At 38.3% G+C, this 21,376-nt stretch overlaps 1 protein-coding gene across 11 annotated transcripts in view; it reads left to right on the top strand.

Annotated features, from left to right (window-relative positions):
* Positions 1-21,376, top strand: part of fryl (furry homolog, like) — a 95,573-nt gene that overhangs the window by 4,245 nt on the left and 69,952 nt on the right. For 4 of the 11 annotated variants that reach the window (XM_024258970.2, XM_024258967.2, XM_024258969.2 and 1 more), the window contains exons 1-2: positions 10,313-10,861; positions 12,081-12,146. The exons of 1 other annotated variant lie outside the window; for it this stretch is intronic. In XM_024258970.2, coding sequence (XP_024114738.1) covers positions 10,627-10,861; positions 12,081-12,146 — 301 coding nt within the window. In that variant the 5' untranslated portion in view covers positions 10,313-10,626. Of the gene's footprint in view, positions 1-10,311; positions 10,862-12,080; positions 12,147-18,441; positions 19,024-21,376 lie in introns of those variants that run through there. 6 more of the 11 variants (XM_024258973.2, XM_024258966.2, XM_024258968.2 and 3 more) reach the window with 4 other exon arrangements.

Raw genomic sequence — 21,376 nt, 5'->3', positions numbered from 1 at the left:
TAATCATACCTCATTAGTTAGAAGATGAGATGTGGATTTTCTTAAAAGAACAATTTGTGTCGTATGACTGCAGCTGGTCACCTGCTTTGGAGCCACAGCTGATGGGTCAGTTTCCTCCTTATGCATGTTTTTGCTTTTTCTGTTTACACAGCTAGAACCTTGATGATCAAGTGAGAAAGTTCCCACACATGTTTAAACCTTCCTTGCTGCTCTTGTTATTCTATTCATGGGATATTCACATGTCGCAAAGAAAGCTTCCTGTCACACGGTCGAGCTGATATTCACAACTTCTTCACAGTGACATTTGTTTGTCTGTGTGTAGTTATGATCACAACTTCTCTGACCTTAATAAAACCAGTAGCAGAGTGTTCTCCTTGTTTATTGTAGATTAACCCTCGAGATTTGTTACCAAACGAGAAATTCTTTTCATTTATTGCATTAAAAGACTTGGCATAATGTAGTGCACAACGAGGGCTGAGTCTAGCTAGAAATAACCTATAATTGAGCCCTGCTGAGCGAGATTATCCTTGGCTTTGGGAAAGAAGGTTTGGAGCATAATTGATGTTTGGGTCTGCCTTGCTAAAGAAACCACCCTGTTTTTCCTCTGAAAATGGCCCCAGTTAAGGTTTAGATGCATGTAATTGCAAATTAATTGTCCGTATTTATTGGCTATAGTTCAGATTGAGACAATGCCCCATCAAACGTGGGAAACTGCGTTTGTTCAAACTCTGTTCAGGCCAGAGGAAGCCAGCCGTGTCTCCGTTGAAGAAGTAGTGATTACAGATGGTCAGGGCTATCATTTAGCGTTGAGGTCGCCAGATAGAAGCTTCCAGATGCCTGTCGAATTTATGGCAATGCATTGCCTGTTTTGCAAAACAAGTATGGAAAACACTACATGTTTGCCATTCTAAGGCCCTATCCGAATTCTTCTCTTCTCCCTTCCCCTTCATGTTTCATGTCCAAACGGAGAGTTATGGAAAAATTGTGTCTCATATTTCGGATGTCACTTTCGTTTGGTGACGTCACCAATAATCGCTGGTCCGCTAGCGTTAGCACGGAGCTTCCAGAGCTTGAATATAAATAAAAACAGCAGTTTTATAACTTTAAAAAGGTCATACTACAACAAAAATGTATAACTTACATTTAAATGTAAATTTCTGTGGTTCAGGTGATGAGAAGCGCTTCTCAGCGTGACGCAGTTTACCTTTGTGACGGAGGACTTTACATCTCTCCGTTTGGAGGGTCGGATTTAAAAAATACATTTCCTGGACACACTCACACTCCCCCTTCAAATGGAGGGGAAGGGAGAAGGGAAGAATTTGGATTGGGCCTTATTGATTTTGCTCCTTCGTGGATTAAGTTAGTATTGATCATACCTGATCTGTATCCCTTCAATATGTCAAAGTGTCTTTTGCACATCCACATAATGCTGACATAAAAAAAGTTTTTTTTTTTTCAAATCCAAAAGCTGGAGCTAGTTTGTGAATTGAAATTAGCTGCAGCGTTCTCAGTGATTGCAGGTAGGCTTCATCTTTCTCTGCGGTTACAATTTCTGTGTTTTGGAGTCACTGAGTCAGAGCAGGAAGTTGAATGCATTACTCATAAGTTCTTCAGTGTGAGAACGAAGTGACTGAATCCCAGGTTTGCTTCATTTGTTGGGGGTGAAAGTCCAGTGAGTTCATTGGCATGTCATTGGGGCATGGCTTTTATATCACCAAAGCTTTGTTTTTAGTTGCCATTTCTATTGATCTTATGTCCCCATCTGTCCACAGAGTTCATGTAAAGTGGAAGTTCTCACACCCTAACTTCTCTGTCTGGGTGCTGTGTGGCTGAGGGCTTGTTCTTCCTTCCTTTGTTGTACTGTGGTTTGATAATATTTAGAAACGTATTGCACTCTTTACTTAGTTTTTTTTGTTCTATAATACTGGCTTATGCTTTCAAAGGACTTTTTAGTTTAAATCCTTCTAACCTTGGAAACAAATGTCACTATAAATATATATGTCATTAAAAAACACGTCAACCACAAAAGTAACAGTCAAAACGATTTTTTCTGGCTTCTAATGCTTATGTAACTGCCTCTTGGATGTAGGAGTAATCTTCAGATTATTACTCTGCTCAGGAGGTAGTTTTAATCCTGTCTCCCCGAGCCAGCAGAAGGCTAACATCATTGCTGGGATAGTCCTGCAGGACTTTGCACGTGCAAACCGAGGAGATCTCAAGGTTTGGGAAACCCAAAGGTTTGACCAAGTCTCAGAAATACAATGGTGCCATTATGCAAGTTGCTGTACTACACTGCTACTACAGTAAATACAATGGAAGTTTCAGTATAACACGTGGTTTGCTTCCATCATTCAAGTGTAAAACCAAAAATCTGTCGCAATTGTTGTTAATTTCTGCCTCTTCAAATTCAGCCCTAAATCTATGGCCTTAAAGAGGCCATACCATGATTTTCTTAAGCCTCTCAGAGTGAACTATATCCACATATATGGTCATATATTACCTTTGGAACATTAAAAAACAAATTATTTATGAATTATTAGTTATTTTTGTGAGTTTTTTTCTACCTGGAAGTAAAACGACTCTATTCCTGAAGCTCCGCCTGCCACTGCGTGTGGGTCCCGCCCATTTCATGACGTCATCCTGGAACCTTTCTTTCATCATTTCTCCCACAAAAATAAACAGTATCCATATCTTTTCAAATATGGGTACACATACCATATACCTGCCTTCAGGATCCCCGGCCATCGCTACACTGGTTCCCAACACAAATACAATCGACTTCTGCACGAGTGTGGGGAGGTGGGGGAGTCATAAAGGAGCCCCGTGTCTAAAGTAATGATCACCCATTTTACCTGGAATTTATTGAAGACAAGACACAATTAGAAGATATACAGTATTCTGCATCTAAAATGAAAGTTTTTTGCTGATCACTGCTAGCTCTGTGGAGAAATTGAGTATTGGTGTTGGACTGGGGCTGAGCTGTTCAAGCAGACTCTTCCTGAAAGGGGCGGTCTCACTCTGTGACATCAGCACGTGAGGACCCGCTTGTTTTTTGGGTATGGGAGGGTCAGCTGTTGAGAGCACAGATTTTTAGAGGATTAATCAGAAATGCGTAAACGGATCAAAATACCGCTGTGGGGTTCTTTATAGTGAGGCATGAACAATATAATACGCTTAAAACCTGTTGTTTTTCATGGTATGGTGTCCTATAAGGTATGTTGCAGAGGTTATGCTCGACTCTGCTGATGTCTATATTGAACATCAATAATGTGTTTTGTTGCTACATCAATACATGGTAATGCATCTGATTTATCTAAATTCCAACAGTGGCACAATGTTTTGGTGTTTCCAGTGTGCCCTCTCTACACAAAAGATATGTGGTCATAAAGGCCTAAACTGAAATCATCTGAAGGTCAGGTTGTGTCAAGAAGCCACATGCATGCGTCATGCAGAATAAGGGAGTTATTTCAGTTCCTGTTCCATTGCAGTTTTACTTGTAAGGGTTGTTATTGGTCAATGAAAACCATGTCTGTCACAGACCTGTTTGTTTTGGCTTTTTAAAATAATGGATTGGCAGATCACAGGTCGATCCCAATCATGATACAAAGACGATGCATACACATTGTGTCTCTACCTGATCACAGACATTCAGGGGGTCAAGATGAAATGCTTTTTTTGTATCTCTGTGAACCTTGTGTGTCTGTGTTCATCTGTGCATGCACGCATACGTTTGTGTTTTTTTTATATTTTAGGAGCTATAACAGACACTGATGAGATTATAGGATAAGTGCCTGCTTTGAAACTGCACTTCATGTTTGGTTTAGTTCATAACATCTGTAATTCCAGAGACTTTACAGACTTTTTGGGCGTCTAACGGCAGCGGGTCATCAGATTGTTATTGGCTCCCCATGTGAATCAGCTTGAAAATACAGCTGCAAATGAAACCATGATGGCACCAAACATTTATAGGGTGCCCTGAAAGACAAACTCAATATTTGAAATTGTTGCACTTTTTAAAACAAAAGATTTTTTTAATATCAGTACTTTCAGATATTACTATGAGAAGTGGAGTCTGTAATGTAGATTAGGACTACAAATCCGTTTTTTTAAAGTTACAAAGAAAACAAGATTTGAGAATAAAACAGCTTCACATTTATGTGTCTGTAATTCCTCAGGACAAAGAGTTTTGTTTGCGTGTTTATGTAATAAAGTTTATTAACAATTATGCAAAATACTTCTTAAACTTCTCTCTGTTTCTATAACATAGCTGATGAACATGCAGCCTACAGTTGTGGTCACAATTGTCTGGCTGTCAGATTGAAAAACAGACATCTGATTTTATTTAATTTTTTTTAGTCTTGGTGCAGAAAAGGCTGAAAAAAGCTGGACTGTGGCTGTTTTTAGCAGAATGGAAGCCAAAAGAGTAAAAAGGCAGCTTCTTAGCAAAGGACATTCATAAAGTGCTGTACTGCTCAACATTGACTTGTCCCTGTCAAACAAGCCCAGCCTTTAGCGTGGTGAGCTGTGCCTTGATCACAGCAGCTGAACTTTGACCAAACAACTAGACCAGACTGCACAAGACTTTTTTTTTTTGCATGCAGCAGCTGTTAAGCCAGGACCAGTATTTTACTACCTTGAACCCTCCAAATCTGTCAGTTATATAACTAAAATATTTCTACTTTCATCATCGCACTTCTTTCAATCCAGATTTCCCTTTTTATTTTAAAGACAAATACATTTTTGCTTTCTGGCTCAGCTCTTTCTGCCCCACAATGGACCGGTGCAGCGACCGCATAACGGTGGACGCCGCTCCAATCCTCCTGTCGATCTCACGCTCCTATCTTTCCTCACTTGTGAACAAAACCCCAAGATATTTAAACTCCTCCACCTGAGGCAGGAGCACTCCACCCACCGAGTGAGGACAAACTACCTTTCTCCGGTTGAGAATCTGCCAAACATATTGAATGTGGAACGTTGAGACCACACACTTTTATTGAAACATCTGATTGGTCAGTTTATATATTTGAATAACTTGCGCTCTAGAAAAAAATATAATGAATAAAATAAGGTTTTTTAAGAAATGTAAAAAAAAAAAAAAAAAAAAAAGGTATCAGAGAAGAATGTTGATTCTGACAAATACAATGGCTGAGTAACAGCTGTTTATATCTCTATAGAAGTCTTTGAGATTTTGGCTTCTTGGAGCCAGCAAATATTTCTTGTTGGGAACAGTGGGGGGTAGGGGTGTCAATCCAATTCTCATATATATATAGTCAATGGTTCCAGTCCTAGCTTTTTTTTAACTTATTGCTAGCATTTGCTGGGTATAATCTTACTATGCTGTACATGAACAAAATCTAATTTCCAGATTTTGGCTTAAGCCAGTTCATCTGTTCTACAACCAAGATCTTTGTGACTGCCACTGATGCAGGAATGTTGAGTTTTGTCATTGAGATTTTACAGATTCTAAGATACACTGTTTGTTTTTTATTATATATTTGCTGTTTCTTTTAAAATGTAGTCACTGCTTTGTACCTTTCAGACTTCAAACTTCATGCTGTAGGTGAGGGAAACATGACTGCAATGAAGACATATTTGATTGTGTTGTCTAATAATCATATTCTGACTGGACAAGCAGTGCAATCACATGAGCTCAAAGGTAAATGGCGATTCAGGTAAAAAAATCAACAAGCGTGAAAAAAACAAAACAAAGGTGCTTCACATATTTGCTACAGGATTATAAAAATAAAAAGTTGTAGCTTGAACAACTTGACCTATGACTGTTGGCAAGTTTAACTGTGGCTTTGTGTTCTGTTAATTACCACTTTTAAACAGTAGAACTGTATTATTATATAAAACAAAGGACAGGACAGTTGTTTCTCAAATGACATAGGCAAGAAAAAAGCCTTCCTCTGATGAAAAATGTGGTTAGGTGACATTCTGACATTTTTCAGATGTCAACCAAACCCTTGTTTTAAAGGGTCTATATCATGCTTTTCTTATGCCTTTCAGAGTAAACTATATCCACATATATAACCATATATTACCTCTGGAACACTAAAAAAAGCTATTTATTTATGAAATACGAGTTATTTTCGTTAGCTCTTTTTCTACCCAGAACCAAGACGCCTCATTATCAAAAGCTCCATCTTTCGCTGCTTGTGGGTGCCGCCCATTTCATGACATCATCCTAGAGTCGGCCTCCGAAATGTCTGCGTTTTTCCAATGAAAACAAACATCTGAATTTTTGCAAATATGCGATGAATTTATTTTGTCTCCCCAATAAAATAACTCTAGGTGAAAGCTTCTTCTGAACGAACAAATGTTAAGTTGAAATCTTTTGACATAAAGTTTGAGTGGCTTTATATATATACATGAAAGGAAATTTACAATATTTTAATCCATCTTATCTCCATATGGGTTAATTATTTACCTAAATAACAGGAATGTAGTGAAGACAATTGTACAAGTTATTATGATGATGATAATAATAGTAATAAATGCAATGAATTTAAGTAAAATTATATTCTATTTAATGAAGTAGTTAAGTGTTCTTTATTTATAAAAACATTTTTAAGAATGTTGCTGGATTTAATAGTGTTGAAGCATATACATTTGGGCTTTTTTACCTTGACTTTTTTTTTTTTACTTTAAGCAAATGTTTATGAAATAGAAGACAATTTGCAGAGGAAACTATTCACTCACTTTTTATCTGTTTATTTACATTTTCAGGTGCTTTCCGTTTGCACCATAAGGGGGCAGTGCAGAGCTTGTCTGACAGCTGTTTACTTGAAGCTGGAGTTCCAGTTTAGGTTCCTGCGTACTCAGCCTCTGCTTCCTGCAGAGTTCAGTGAAAGCCTTCAGCTGACTGCAAAACTTACCCATTCTCCTCAGTTTTCCTGTTTTCTCCTGCTTGAAAGCAGAAGAAGACAGAAATGGGTGGGACCCAGAACAGCCTAGGAACGCTGCACATTGTTCCCATGGCTTCCTCTTCCACATTCCTGGGCTGATTGGGATGTGGGCCTCCTGTGCAGAAGTATTGTTCTAACCCAACAGCAGCACAGACCTGGCCTCAGCAAACCACAGCTGCCTCCACCGACCATTGTGGTGCTCAGACCCAGTGATGACTATCTTTGCCTCTTCAGCCTGTCTGACTCAATCTGTAAGACTTTTTTAGATCTGCTGCTTCAGCTCCGAGGCATCATTGTATAGGTCCTAGTCTAGATTTTAATATCACCAAGTTTCTTCCTCGTTGCTAGTTTGTACATTACATTTTGTGGGAACAAATAACAGAAAACAGAAATTAATTTGGTGTAAGTTTGTGTAAAATATTGTTGACTTTTTGAGTGAAAATAGAGATGTGGACTATCACAGCTGTAAATCAGTTGTTGTTAAACATTATATTCTTCGCCTAAACAGGTAAATTTGCTGCATATTAATGAGAAAACCCATCAAAAAATAAATGTGCTGCCTTGTTGTATTTGTAACTATGTGGATTTGTTTGGATCATTTGTGAAAGTTACTGTTTGGAAACATAGATGATGAGGCTGTGCAAGTTCTGAGAAAAGTTTTGATGTTTTTTCAGTCAAACGCCTCCTCTTAGTACATTGCATAATTGAAGTTCCTGTTTTAAATATTTTTTTAAAAATATAATGAATATGCAGGACTGAAGATTGCATTTTAAATACTTTCACATTGAAGCTACAATTGAAAGACCACAGTCTTCCTGCTCCGCTCTATTCTGATGCATCCACTTTCAGTCAAATAGATCCATGAATGTCTTTGTTTTGACCCTTTTGAAGGGTATTGAGGGTTCCAAGAATGCAGTCCAAATGATTGGCCCTCAGCAAATCTGCCCCTCTTTGCAAAAAGTTTGGACACCCGTACTGTGTGTGAATTGTGGAATGTTTTAGTTCCTGTGAAGCAGCAGACATGTGGGATGTTGGCACAGGAAGATAAGGTTTTCAGAATCAGTGAAGAAGAAGTTAATGCCTGGTTAATGCAATACTTGATGCAGTCCTTCTAAAATGATTGAGGACAAACACTGTCATGTTTTTGCTCTGCAGAGTAAACATAATTTTTCAATGCATTCATATATATAAGAGGATAAAGCAATCTTTTACATAAATATAAATGGCATCTGCACAGTTTGACAATCATTAATTAATACAATCAATGGATTGGATTTTTCTGTGCTTTTCCTGATGCTCAATATGCTTACAATGTGTATCTAGTTCATACTTTGTGATGTAGTCACAGCTGTCCTGGGGCAGACTGACAGAGGCGTGGCTGCCAGTACTCTAACCATCACCAGGACATTTATGGACATTCACACACCAGTGGAGCCACGCTGGAAGCAGGGAGAGTGAAGGGTCTAACCCACATGTGTTAAAGTCAAGGCCCGGGGGCCGGATCTGGCCCTCTGGGTATTTCTATCCGGCCCTCCAGATCATTTTATTTTATTGTTATTAATGGTTCGATGTTAACTAGCGCTTATTTATAACTTGTATAATTTTGACAAAAATATTTTTATGTAGAGTAAAATATTGAAAGTTAGTCAAGGTTTAAGTTGATTTATTCTGGAATATTACTGCATTTTTATTCATAATTGTGTTAAAAAATTACACTTTTAAAGTTTTACAAATTAGTATTATGCTAGCTTTTTGGACTATTTTGGCATTTACTAGGATTTTTAAGTTATTTTGGCTTTCAGGTAATGTTTCAGCTACATGCTAGCTGTTTTGGCTAATATAGACTTTTTTCAGTTTTTAGGCTATTTTGGGATTTAGCTAATATTTCAGCTACATGCTATCATGTTTCAGTGTTTTCAGCTCTCAGTTTCAGTGTTTTTAGCCATCAATTTCAGCATCTTCAGCTATCAGTACTAGCATCTTCAGTGGCCAAATTCAGCTTTCAGCATTCACACTAGCGCCATTGCAGGTAATGCTTTATATCTAGTTCATAATTATGTTAAAAAGTTACAGTCCTAAAGTCTTAAAAATATAGTTTTAGATTGTTCAATAAATGTTTATCCTGTTTGGCCCGCGACCTAAGGTGTGTTTTGGATCTAGTGCGATTGAGTTTGACACCCCTGATCTAACCTAGGACACAATAACAGTTGAGTGGGGGAGCGGGGCTTTAACCACCAACCCTTTGATCATTGACAGACCTGCTCAACCAACTGAGCCACTGGTACCCAAAAAAATGTATAAACTAAAGGTTAAAAAGTTAAGTTAAACTTTGCTTACTGTTTTGGCCCAGAGACTGCACTCCAAGAGATGCAGCAGACAAACAATTCATTACAGCAAATGCTTGACATCACCTCATTGAAAGTCAATAGGAAGCAATGCTGCTGATGCAGCTAAAGTGGAAGTGTGAATGTACTGTGAGGATAACTAAGTAACTTTAATTTGTGCCCAAACCAGCCTTTTCTGTAAATTAGGATCCCAGTACTACAACAGTGTAATGATCATAAGTATGCTTTAGTTTAGTTGTTTTTAGTTTGACCCTGTAAATGTGATTGCTAAATACTTCAGAAAAACCTCTTCAGAAACTGGCCACTTAACAAGAAGCAGTTAAGCTGCTGCTGCAACGATTCTGCAGGAAAAGTGGAGGAAAGGAAGCAGGATTTTCCTTTTTACAGGACTGTTACAGCAAATGTCCATAAGAACATAAAGGATGATGTGGGATTCTCCTCCCACTCCTATGGCTCCTCCTCTGAGGTAGCCTGAAGGTTGGTTGGATGTCTTAGAAAAACGTTGAAAGTTTTGATGTCAGGATCACGCATTAGCAAATAGCTGATTTCTTCAGACAGTGTGATTTTTTTTTTTTTTTTTTTTTTTTTTTTCCCTCTTTCTTTCTCTTTAAGAAGAGTCAGCACTGTGTCACCTCTCTCTGAGTCTGCAGCGACAGAACTTTGGACGGGTTTGCTGCAGGTACAGGCTGTCCAGCCAAGCCATCACTACCCTTCATTGCTTTTGTTACAATTCAGCACAAGCACAAGTGGGAGCTATTTGAGCAAATTGTTAAAAACAAACTAGTATCTTTATTTTTAAATGCCAAGTCACAGCACTTTGACTTTGATAAGAGCTATCAGTAAATGCAGGCCAGCTGCACAAAATTTTCCTTTTTTTAGCATCTGTCAATCTTCCTTTTCCATTTCTACTCTCTGACTGGTGAGGAGCTCAGGCTAACAGGGCGTGGCCGCTGTCGTTCTTGCTCTGATTGGCTGTTGGCCCGCTTTGAGTTATCTCCTTTTGAACATGGCTAGTTCCACCCCAGATAGTGCCTGGCACTCAGACATAGCCCTGCCTTCTTAGCATTACATCACAATCCATTTCTGTTTGCTTTCTCTTTACACAGAACATACAGGTTATGCTGCAGCATAGGAAGTGCCTCACTCGGCCATGTTAGCTTGCTACAGTTACACCTGTCAGAACAGCTCTGTTAGGCGGTGTCTGTTCTTGTCTGCAAGGCTTTATACAGGCCCCGACACTGCGTGAACGTGAAACCACTGCATGTAGGTAGCAGCAGTAAATGGAGCCGATCCGACAGAAAAGCCCGTTTGGAAGAATGGCATGGCAGCAGCTTATGGACGTATTACAGCAGTGAAAGACCTGAGAAGTGTTGATGAACATGGAGTTTCTGAAGAGCCTTGTTCCAACTGTCATCTCTGTGGAGGCATCAAGTGAAGATGGAGCAGCCTCGTCCAGAGAGCCAGGCCCACGGCTCCTGCGCATTAAAAGGCTGGGCCTGCTCGCCATGGGACACACCATTGAAGATGATGTGGCAGATCCAGGAATAAAAGTAGATCCTGGAATGGGCTTCTCCAAATCTGCCCGCAGTAAACAAATGCGCTTCAGAGGTACCTCAGTCCACATGACAGCATATCTCGTGTTGTAGTTTTGGAATAGATATATGACGCTTCTTTGAACTGAAGGTGTGTTTTTTGGTGCTGGTTAAGTTTTGTTTCTGTGCAACAAGCTTTGGCTAAATGTCTGTCTCAACTTGTTTATATAGCCACAAGAATGAGCATTTGATTATTGCATCTAAAGAACAGGCAGCTTGTTTCTCTCTGGAGACTGAATGGTTAAGACTTAAAAAAGTCATGTTTGTTTTCTGATATGTGTTTGGCCCCCTTCTTCTTAACTTGTGACTTTGGTGAAGTCTTGAGTAGCTGCCAGCAGCAGCAGCAGCTTTCTGTTTGGAGTCATCATAAAGGCTGAAATTTCTGTCTGTGCAGGGAAAATGCTTCTTATTACATCATAGCGTAGTCTAATCTCTACCAAAATTTGAGAGTTTTCTTGCTTGAAAGCTCAGTTAATAGTACATGTGATAAACATGAAACATTTCTGCCTATTGGGGAGTGTTTCTTATTCTTTTCAGTTCCTGGTATGAGAGGACTTATTGCCTCTAAATTCTTGTTTCCGTCTCAAATGTATTTTGGAAACATTGAACAACAAAAGCTCCTTTTGGCTGTGGTAGTGCGTATGAGTGAAGTATCACAAATTATAATGCAAGTTATATTGACACAAATTAATAGGAGAAGATCATTGCTTGACACACCTCATTTTATTAGCTAAAGTTGTTAGGCTACTTGTGAAACTTGACGGCATTTATCTGTTGACAAAAGACTGCCTGGTCTCCTTGGAAACACTGGTTAAGGGTTTGGTAATGTGTGTACAGGTCAGGGTCAGCCGGTTTACATCAGCAGGAGGTTGATGACTTTTCATTAGTATATCCGTACGCCTTTTTTTGCTGTGTTGCTTGTCAGAGCACGTTGGCCTCCCTGTTTGCTCATTGTTAAAGCATGATTCAACTGGCTCCCTGCTAAACTTAGTTAACCTCTTTACATCTAGCATCAGCAGCAGCTATCGTGATGAACTAACCTACAACTAACGTCCAAGCCAAAGCAAAGATGTTGAAGCTGTCTACCCATTTGAAAGCTTTTGACATGTTTTACTGTCTGCATTTGTGCTCAGATTGACCGCTAGCTACCAGTTGGTATCATAATCACAGCCTGCTTCAATCGCAACATTCCTGGGCAAATTATTTTCAAACCTTTTTTCTTTCTATCCAATTAGGAAACAGTCGACATATTAAGAAAATCTCCTTTTTACATCCTGCTCATGATGTCAGAGGTCGTAATGGTGAGTTGAAGAATGAGAAATGTGGTTTAATTGCTGCAGTCAGTACTCAGGAATTAGTGCTTTAAAAGATAGATTAAGAGTCTCCCTCCCTTGTCACGGAATGAACAGATCTTAATCCTGTTGTGCCTATACCAGTATGCCATGAAAGTGTCATTAGGAATTCATTGTGCTGATATTTTCAGTGGTTTGTTGTAGGGATGTCCCGGTCCGATCACATGATCGGAAATCGGGGCCGATCGCGTGGTTGGGGACTCGATCGGAATCGGACTCCTTTGTCCGATCAGGATCGGATATTTCATTTATTGTCATTATGATCAGAGCTTTATATTTCATCTTATCAATCTGGGTAAATACTCCACTACAAGTCTGCATGTCATGAAAAGATCACAAAATGTCATCACCAGAAAACGGCAGCAGCTCAAGCAGAAGGCTAACTTGTAAACAAAGCTAGCTAGAAAGCTAACTTCCGGGACCAATAACTCTTTTAAAAACGCTTTAAACTGACAGCAAGTGTCTCTATTGTCCTAACACAAACAACAACCTATAAAGGTATTTTAACAGAAAGAGACAGAGTATTTGTTTCTTTTTAATGTGAAGCTCTTCATGCTGCAGACAGATGGCTAGACAGCAGCTGCTAACTGCTACATGCTAGCGCCGTGATATAACTCCTTAGGACCTGAGCTGTCCTTTGATATGCCTGTTTGATTTATCTGACAGAGAAATAACAGTTAAGAAAATTAACAACTGTGGTAATAAAACGGAAAATGTGATGCCTTAAGAACTTAAAAAATAAGCACATAATCTTAAAAATAACTAAATAAATAAAACTAATAATGATATCAGCTATTCCTGAACACTCATGAAATTTTATGCTAAAATAAAGTCGTAATTTATTTTTAAGAATTTTAAATGAGGACATGAATCACATTTGGTCAAAAATGTTCAATAGCTCTAAAGATATTAAAGCTAAAGTCACTAAATTTTATCACATGATTATCACTAATATAACAAGAAAATTGTATTTTTTTCCTAGTTTATATTTGCTGTATTATTACTTGTTTATTAAAGCTACTTTACAGAAGTGTTTTATTTAAGTTTTTAATGATTAAAGAAGGTTAATGAAATATAATTAAGGGACAACACTAATCTGTTTCTTCATTGTATTCACGTTTTAAATGTCTTAAAAGTATCGGATCAGGACTCGGTATCGGCAGATACACAAAATCAAATGATTCGGAATCGGATCGGGCCAAAAAAAACCTGATCGGGACATCTTTTTCAAACAACATTTTTTTCGCCTGCTCCCTATTTATCACAATTTGAAAAAATGAATACTCAGAAATGCAATTTTGGGCTTAAATTATTTGATATAAGTCCTCTATCATGATAAAAATGCCAGGGGAAGATGTTAACCCCCCCCCCCCCAACACACACACAAATAATTTTTATTGGAGTGGATCTTTAACAGTACCTTGTTGGGTTTTTTAGTGCTGTTGGGTTTTTTGGACAGAACATTTTGGACATTTTTGGAAATGTATATGTTATTTTTTGTCATGGAGTTGTTGACAAAAAATGTCAACTTAGTGAGAACTAGACTGCCTCAGCTCAAGAAACTGCCTGTTACAAAACCTAATCAAGTTTCTTAAGTAGTCGTTCATCAAATCTAGCGAGGAAATCTTAGAATGGTGCAGCCCAGTGTGGACTGCGCTTAGTGTGAATATGGTGTCACAGCAGAGAAGACAAATGCATTAAATTATTATATGGACTCCCTCCAGCCAGCTGAGCCACAGCAAATGACTTCAAGAAAGCTCATTTAAAGAACTGCTGCTTTGGGCTGCCCTTTTGGTTCCTGTGGTCATATGCATTTAATTCAGATTTCCGTTGTTCTGCTTTGTCACCCCATAGAGACCAAGAGCTTCAGTCCCAACAGTGACTGCTATGGTTTTAGCTAATTAAACATTGCTGCTTAAGGAAATGTTTTCTTATCAAGCCAGGAGTTGAGTCCAAATTTCATTCAGAGCTTTACCATTTTAAGGTTTACTACATTAAACTAAGCCTTTCATTTTTTAATGTAACTTTGAACTTCCAGCATTCATGAGCAGAGTTATTATGATGCATTAATAGGAAGTGATGAGTAGGTGAAGGGAGCATGGTCTGTGCTTTACGCTCCCACTGATGTGATGCTTCTAAATGGTCTGTCCTCTGAAACCCAGGCTTCACTGAAGAGGTCAGGAATTGAATTACAGCTTCTATCGATTATTGTTCCCACCACCGTCCTTCAGAGAGGCCAGGACAGGAAATGCATCCTCCACTCTGTGGGCTCCTGGGAGTAGGAGCTCCTCTGTACTGTCTGCAGTCAGGAAGACTACCCGTCAGTAACGGGTTTTACTTTGTGAATGGAGCTACTGTAACCTGCTTGGTTGTCCATTTAGTTGTGATTATTTGATTAGACGGGCCTTCTTTCCAGGAATTCATATATAATGTTTATCTGAAGTCTTCAGTTTGCCTTAGCTCTCTGTTTTTTCTCAAATGTTCTAGCTCGTGGCTTTAATGTTCCCAGGGAAATGATGTCAATTCTGCATTCCTTAAACAATAAAGCTGGTTTACAGAAAACAATGTGTGCACCCGTCTTAGGCCTTGTGTTTGGACCGTTTTGCTGACAGTCGCAACACAAAGTCTAGTCTGGTTTTTCAAACATATTTCTAGGTAGCGCTGTACTCTGGTGCAAGTAGTTTTGTTTACCAGTGTTTTTTTTGGGTGTACTGCAGCCTTCTGCAGGTTTTAGTTTATGTACTGACACCTGAAAGTAGGGCTTCATAAGCTTTTTTCACACATGGTGTATGAGATTTACGCTCCAAATGCATGCAATTGGATGACGAAGTTAAAGTCCCACTTGAAATGTGGCATTACCTGCGATAATGCTAGTGTGAATGCTGTTTGCTGGAAGTAGTTGCTGAAGATGCTAAAGTTTTTTGCTGAGAACGGTGATGCAATTTTCTATAATGGCTGAAGGAATTTTCTGAAAATGTAAAGCTACTTGCAAAATATTGAATTTGCTTGAAGAGTGGAAAATTCATTAAAATATGAAAGAACAATGTAGTTGACCTAAATTAATGAAAAATTTTGTAGTAAAATTGCTTAAAAATCCCTAATACATGGCAATTTTGCAAAAATATTTATTGTGTTGCTTAAATATGAACTAAACTCAAAAGTATCCCAAAAAATATTAGTAGATTCCAAATTAGTTTAATTTCTCAGTAAACGGAATTGGTCAAAAATGTTAGCCTGTTGCTAAAATAGAAGCTTAATTCTAAATTAGCATGTAAAACCCTCAGTATATAACAAATTAGCCAAAAAGTTAGCATGTTGCTAAAATATAAGCAACACACACCTAGGTCTGTGACATTTTTGCTCATTTGACCCATTTCCTGGGGTAGTGGTGAGCTGCAGACACAGCCGTGCTTTGAGCCATTTGGTGGTTGAACCCCCCAATCCAAGTGTCAAATCTGAACGTGTTGTCAGGAGCAGACAAAATAATGCAGTTTGAAAAAGATTGTAATTGTGACGCAGAAGCTATAATCAGCAAGCCATTTTGATTTATCCACTTGCAGACAAATAGATCCATGAACGTCTTTGTTTTCCTCGTCTGAGCTGGAATCTGGATCTAAACTGTACGGCTGAACAGATCTAATATTGCTCGCCATTTTTGTAGCACTGCTAATGTTAGGTTGGTAGCATGAGGGGCTGTAAGCTAGTTGGAGAAAGTCTAAACAGCTAGATGATGGGGTGTGGGGGCGGGCTTACTCCGCGCCAAGAATCCCACCCACAACTCTAAGGTGAATTTCTAAAGAATTCTTGCCCCCCTGCAGAAACTATGTCCTAGAAAATGACAGGTTTTTTGATTATGCTTAAAAATGACAATCATATTTAAAGACAACTGGGAATGGTTTTACAGTAGATCAAAAGATGATCAGAGTGGGTCAAAGCTTGTAACATCTCAGCTTTTAGGTGCTGTATGTTTGACAGTAAAAATGAATCCAATTCACTCACGAATCAAAGGATAAATATACCAAAAAATCAAAAACCAAGGCAAAGAACAGAAAATTCAGAGTTGAAATCAAAAAGCAGGGAACTGAATAAATAAAATCATTGCAGTTTTCATTCTCTATCATTTCTGTGGCACTAATTTTTACATTGAATGTTAAGCAATAAGTTAAATTAGTTTTTAGAAGATACAAATAAGCACTCAAAAGTTGGGGAAAAAACAGAGGGTTGAAATTAAGCAGATTTAATTAATGTTAAAAATGCTATAATGATTTCAATGCAGATATTTAGTGCGTTTTAGTGTTGGTTCAGGAGTGGTCAAGATAGATTTTGGGACTGTTTATTGTTACACAATTTCAAGTTTTTAATGTTAATGGAACATTTACCAGCAGGAACAAAATAATCTTTAAACAAAGAAATTCTGTTTCTTATTATAGTAAGCATCATGCGTTCTATATTTTTGTATTTCATTTGTAGGTTGACTTTTATTGTTGATGTATTTAAGTGTTGTTAATAGGAATTGCTTAAAAATATCTTAAAAACATCTAAAATTTGTATAGGAGAAAAATATTCAACATCTACAAGATAAAGACGCATTTTTTCTTCGTAGCTGTACATCAAAAGTGAATTCTTCAAGTAGTATTCACCATATTAGGTGTTAGACCAAAGTAATCTGGTTTAGCTTTAATTTAGAAAAATTACATTTGTTTTCAATCTTTTTTCAACTGTTGAATTTTGACAAATATGTGTCCTTGTGCCTTTAGCTGGAGCACTGATCTGGTTTTGGTAATGAACACTATTAAAAAAGAAAATTGTAATGTAATAAATTTTAGTCCCTCTTCCTACCATATATACCATTTATTTTTAGCTCTCAGAGGATAAACAAATACAAGAAAAACAAAGGGACCAAGTTTCACCATAGAATCAGTCTCTTCATATAATCTGCTTGTGTGTCAGATGGCAGTGTTGGCCTGTGAAAGACCGCATCGGGTTAGCACCATGACAAAGCCTCTGTTTGTGTTGTTTGCAGTGATCTCTGCCTTGTTTTGCATAAGTTGTGTAGAGGAGGACATGTGACAGAGGGAGAGACAAGACAGAAGTGACGAAACTGAAGGAAGACAAAGAACGTTTGTGTCTCCCAGCTTTGCTCGTTATTTTCCATTTGAACGTTTGGTTTCATTCTGCTCTGGTTGCAGTTAACTTGGTGACATTTGTAAAAAGTTTTTGGGAGTGTGTATGTGTACTAGAGCTGGGTATCGATAATAATTTCCTGAAATTATTTGATTCGATTCACAAGAGCCTGGATCGATTTGATTCAGATTTTTTTTCAATTCTTACAACCCACTCATTTCAATTAAATCTTGAGTTTACACGTTTAGACGCATTTGTTTAGAAATACATAAATAATTTACTATTTGTTTTGAATATATTTATATTAATCTGATCCAGTTCACATACTGTAAATGTATCAGTGAAATAATGAGATTGTTAATATCATCCAGTGTTACATGGATTCTCTAAAGGAGAAGTTCTAACTAAAATGTTAAGATCATTAACATTGTAAACATTGTTCTGCTTCTCCTGGAGGACGTTTCAGTTTGACCACTAGATGGCGATCGCGCTATAGCATTACAACTTATTCAAGGAGAAGAAGAAAGTGTAAAACTGTGTTTTAGATCACAAAGTGTCTTCTTATGAAGCATCCAAAATACTTCTAATTGGATAGAGATAGGCATGGTTTTCCTTCTGGGAAAAGGATTTTCATTTCACTTTAAATATAAAATAATTGATCATTATGATAGTAGTTATACTTGGGGAAAGTGTTAGAATTCTTTGTACTCCCATTTTTAGTTATATTCCCTTCAGTTCCTTCTCCTTTCTCCATGCTGTGTTTCAGTTGATTTCTTCACGCTGCAGGCAGGGATGACGCATCAGTATTCCTATGTAGCTTTCAGGAAGTGTTGTCTTTATAGGCAGTAGGGAGGCAGCCCCAACAAGCATGTGCACTGCTGAACTACAGCAACTGAACACTGGCAGCATTTTGATGACATCACCCACCCTCATGCACTGCTCCCACCTTCCCGTGTTTGCTGTTTAACCCCCCTCCTTCCCCCTCCTGGAGAAAAGAGCAGGCATCAGTAAAAGAACAAGAGTTAGCTCGCCGGAGGAGGAGGAGCTGCTCCTGAGCAAATCAAGAGGGAGAGATCTTGGGGGAGAAGAGGAGGAGGGTTTCTGGCAGTGCAAGCTCGCTGAAGCTGGCACTCACATACAGGAAGACGAGGGAAAGAATATTGCTGAACGTTTGATTCTGCACTGCTCTGCTGCTCTTTGCTGTCAGGTTAAGACCAAAAGTTGGAATGTATCTCCGCTCTTTGTGGATTCTTCTGTGCTCCACTGGGAATGAAGGACTCTGCGGACTGGCGAGCGGACGGCAGACGCTGGAGTGAAATACTTTTCTGACTATGCTTTCTCTCACCCATCTTTATGTGCAATAATACTGTTTGTTGAAATCCAGCTGCACTTGCTGTGTATTTCTCAGCACCTCCTGAAGCTGTTGTTGATGATGCTGCCTTTAACAAGCACCTGTGGAGGCCAGGGTTCAGCTCTTTTTGGAAGAGGCAGAGGCTGCGGTACCTGCAAAGATTAGTTTAAAAAGCTGCATGAGAATTTCCTATTTTGAAAGGAGTGAAATGCTTGTTTTTCAAATGGAAACAACAAGAACCCTGTAAACACTGTGAGCCTCAACTTTTGAGAGCCACCATGCTGAGCCTGCAAGATTCTGTCTTCTTTGAGATCAGCATCAAATCTCTCCTCAAGTCCTGGAGCAGCAGCTGTGAGTATCCCACTAACATAGATGTTTACATACCACGCTTTGACTTCTTATCCACATGCAGTCAGTACACTATCTGCAATATTGTACTGGCCCGCATGGAGTCCGTGGTTGTACCTTTCATGTGCGCTCAAGGCTCAGAGAAGTGGCCACTAATGGACTCATTAAGATGAGTGATAATGTCCGATCATGGTTACTTTAGAGAAACGATGGTGTTTTCAGGAGAGTGCCCTCAACCCCATCTTTCTCCTCCATCTGGCTCCAGATAGTCCAGAAGATAATGATTCTAGTGTAGTGATAGATAATACAGGTGGACCAGAAATAGGATTCATTCTACTCAAGTTTCAGCTTTTTCTAGTTCTTTCCTACTCTCTTTATCTGTGGAAAGACCAGAGTTCGTCATTATTTGCACTCAGAATACTATTTAATTCTTGACTTTTATAACCCTCCTATTTTCTCCCTTTGGGACAGCTAATGTATCCCTACTATTGATCGATGTTTTGGCCTCCTCCTATTATTAGCCTTTCATGCAGCTTGTAATAAATCAGGAAGCAAAAAGCATGGACTCTGGAACTTTAAAAACAGTCAGAGCTGGATGTTAAACAGCAGAACTTTTCATCATTAAGCAGATGATGATTCCAAACTGACAGCTCAGAAATACAAGAACAAGCCGGCGTAGAGCGTAAAAATTCATTTTAAAGATTCGATTCAGATCATAATTTTTGGTTGTTGATACGATTCATAGTAGATATTAGTTATTTTGAACGATCTGATTCTCTGACCTGAAATGGATCCAGAACATCTTCATCCCAAACTTCCACCAGTGTGACTCAGAGATGAATACCTGGTACTGAACAGTGCAGGTGAAGTTTTCATAATTCTTGTATTTCTTCAAGATAATAAATTAAATATGTGAACAAATAAGTAAACAAGAATGAATGTCAAATCCATTCACATTTTACTTTGATAAAGTTGTTTTTCCACATCAGAAAAATGTATTATTAGAACATTCTACCACACTGTACGGTCACATGACTTTGATCAAAGTGTTTCCACACATTTGACTGGAATGATGGTTGATCAGTTTCTGCTGCATCACATGTGTGTTGTCTGCTGTGATGGTGGTTTTTATACTATAGTAAAATAAACCTACCTTGTCTCAATCCAAATGGTATGTTCCAATATTGATTTTAATCAATTATTTCATCTTGAAATGATTTTATAATGTTGTAGGTCGATTCGATTAAACACTTGCCTCAGACAGATTGATCTGATAGGACTGCAGGATTATAAAATAATGTATCAGTTTAATATGCATCTGGAGGCTAAATGCATCATATATGTTGCATTGGAGATTCATCATAAGCAAAAATACCACCTCCTTTAAAGTTTTTTTTGCAACCTTTGAGTAATTGTACTAGTAATATTATTGGTATTAGGGCTGCACGTTGGTAAAATGGTCAGCGCTCTTCCCTAACACCTAGATGGCCCATGTTCAAATCACAGCATCCTTTCTGTGTGGACTTTGCATGTTCTCCCGTCCCCTATTGGCTTTCTCCTGGCATTCCGGTCCGTTCATCATAGGTTCAGTTATGAATCTAAATTGTTCCCTGGTGTGACTGAGAGTGATTGTGTGGCCCTACGACAACCTGGTGACCTGTTCAGGGTGTACCTAACAGTAGCTGGGATAGGTAGTAAGACACGTGTCAAAGTCTAGGTCTGCGGGCCAGATCCGGCCATCCGGATAATTATATCTGGCCCTATAGACCATTTTATTTTATCGTTATTAATGGCCTGATGTTATCTTGTGCTTATTTTTAACTTGTATAATTTTGTCAAAATATATTTTTATGGAGAGTAAAATATTGAAAGTGATGAAAGATTTAAGTTGATTTATTCTGGAATAATATTACTGCATTTTTATTATTCATAACTATGTTAAACAGTTGCGGTTTTAAAGTTTTAGAAATTGCCATTCTGCTAACTTTTTAGACAATTTTGGCATTTACTAAGATTGTTTAGGCTATTTCAGCTAATATTTCAGCTACATGCTAGCTGTTTTGGCTAATTTAGGCTTTTTAAAAAGTTTTTTTTTTAGGCTGTTTTGGATTTAGGCTAATGTTTACACGCTAGCTGTTTTGGCTAATTTAAGCTTTTTTCAGTTTTTTGGGAATATTTTGAAGTTAAGCTATTTTTTCAGCTAAATGCTAGCCGTTTTGGCTAACCTAAGTTTTTTTTGTTCGTTTTTTAGGCTAATTTGGCATTTAGCTAATCCTTTAGCTGGTCATCAGCTTCAGCGTTTTCAGCTATTAGCTTCAGCGCTTTAGACATTAGGTTCTGTGTTTTCAGCTGTTAG

Source organism: Oryzias melastigma, linkage group LG4, assembly GCF_002922805.2.
Source record: "Oryzias melastigma strain HK-1 linkage group LG4, ASM292280v2, whole genome shotgun sequence".
Taxonomy (NCBI): domain Eukaryota; kingdom Metazoa; phylum Chordata; class Actinopteri; order Beloniformes; family Adrianichthyidae; genus Oryzias; species Oryzias melastigma.
Note: the sequence above shows the minus strand (reverse complement) of the source record. Positions and strands in the feature narration are given on the sequence as shown.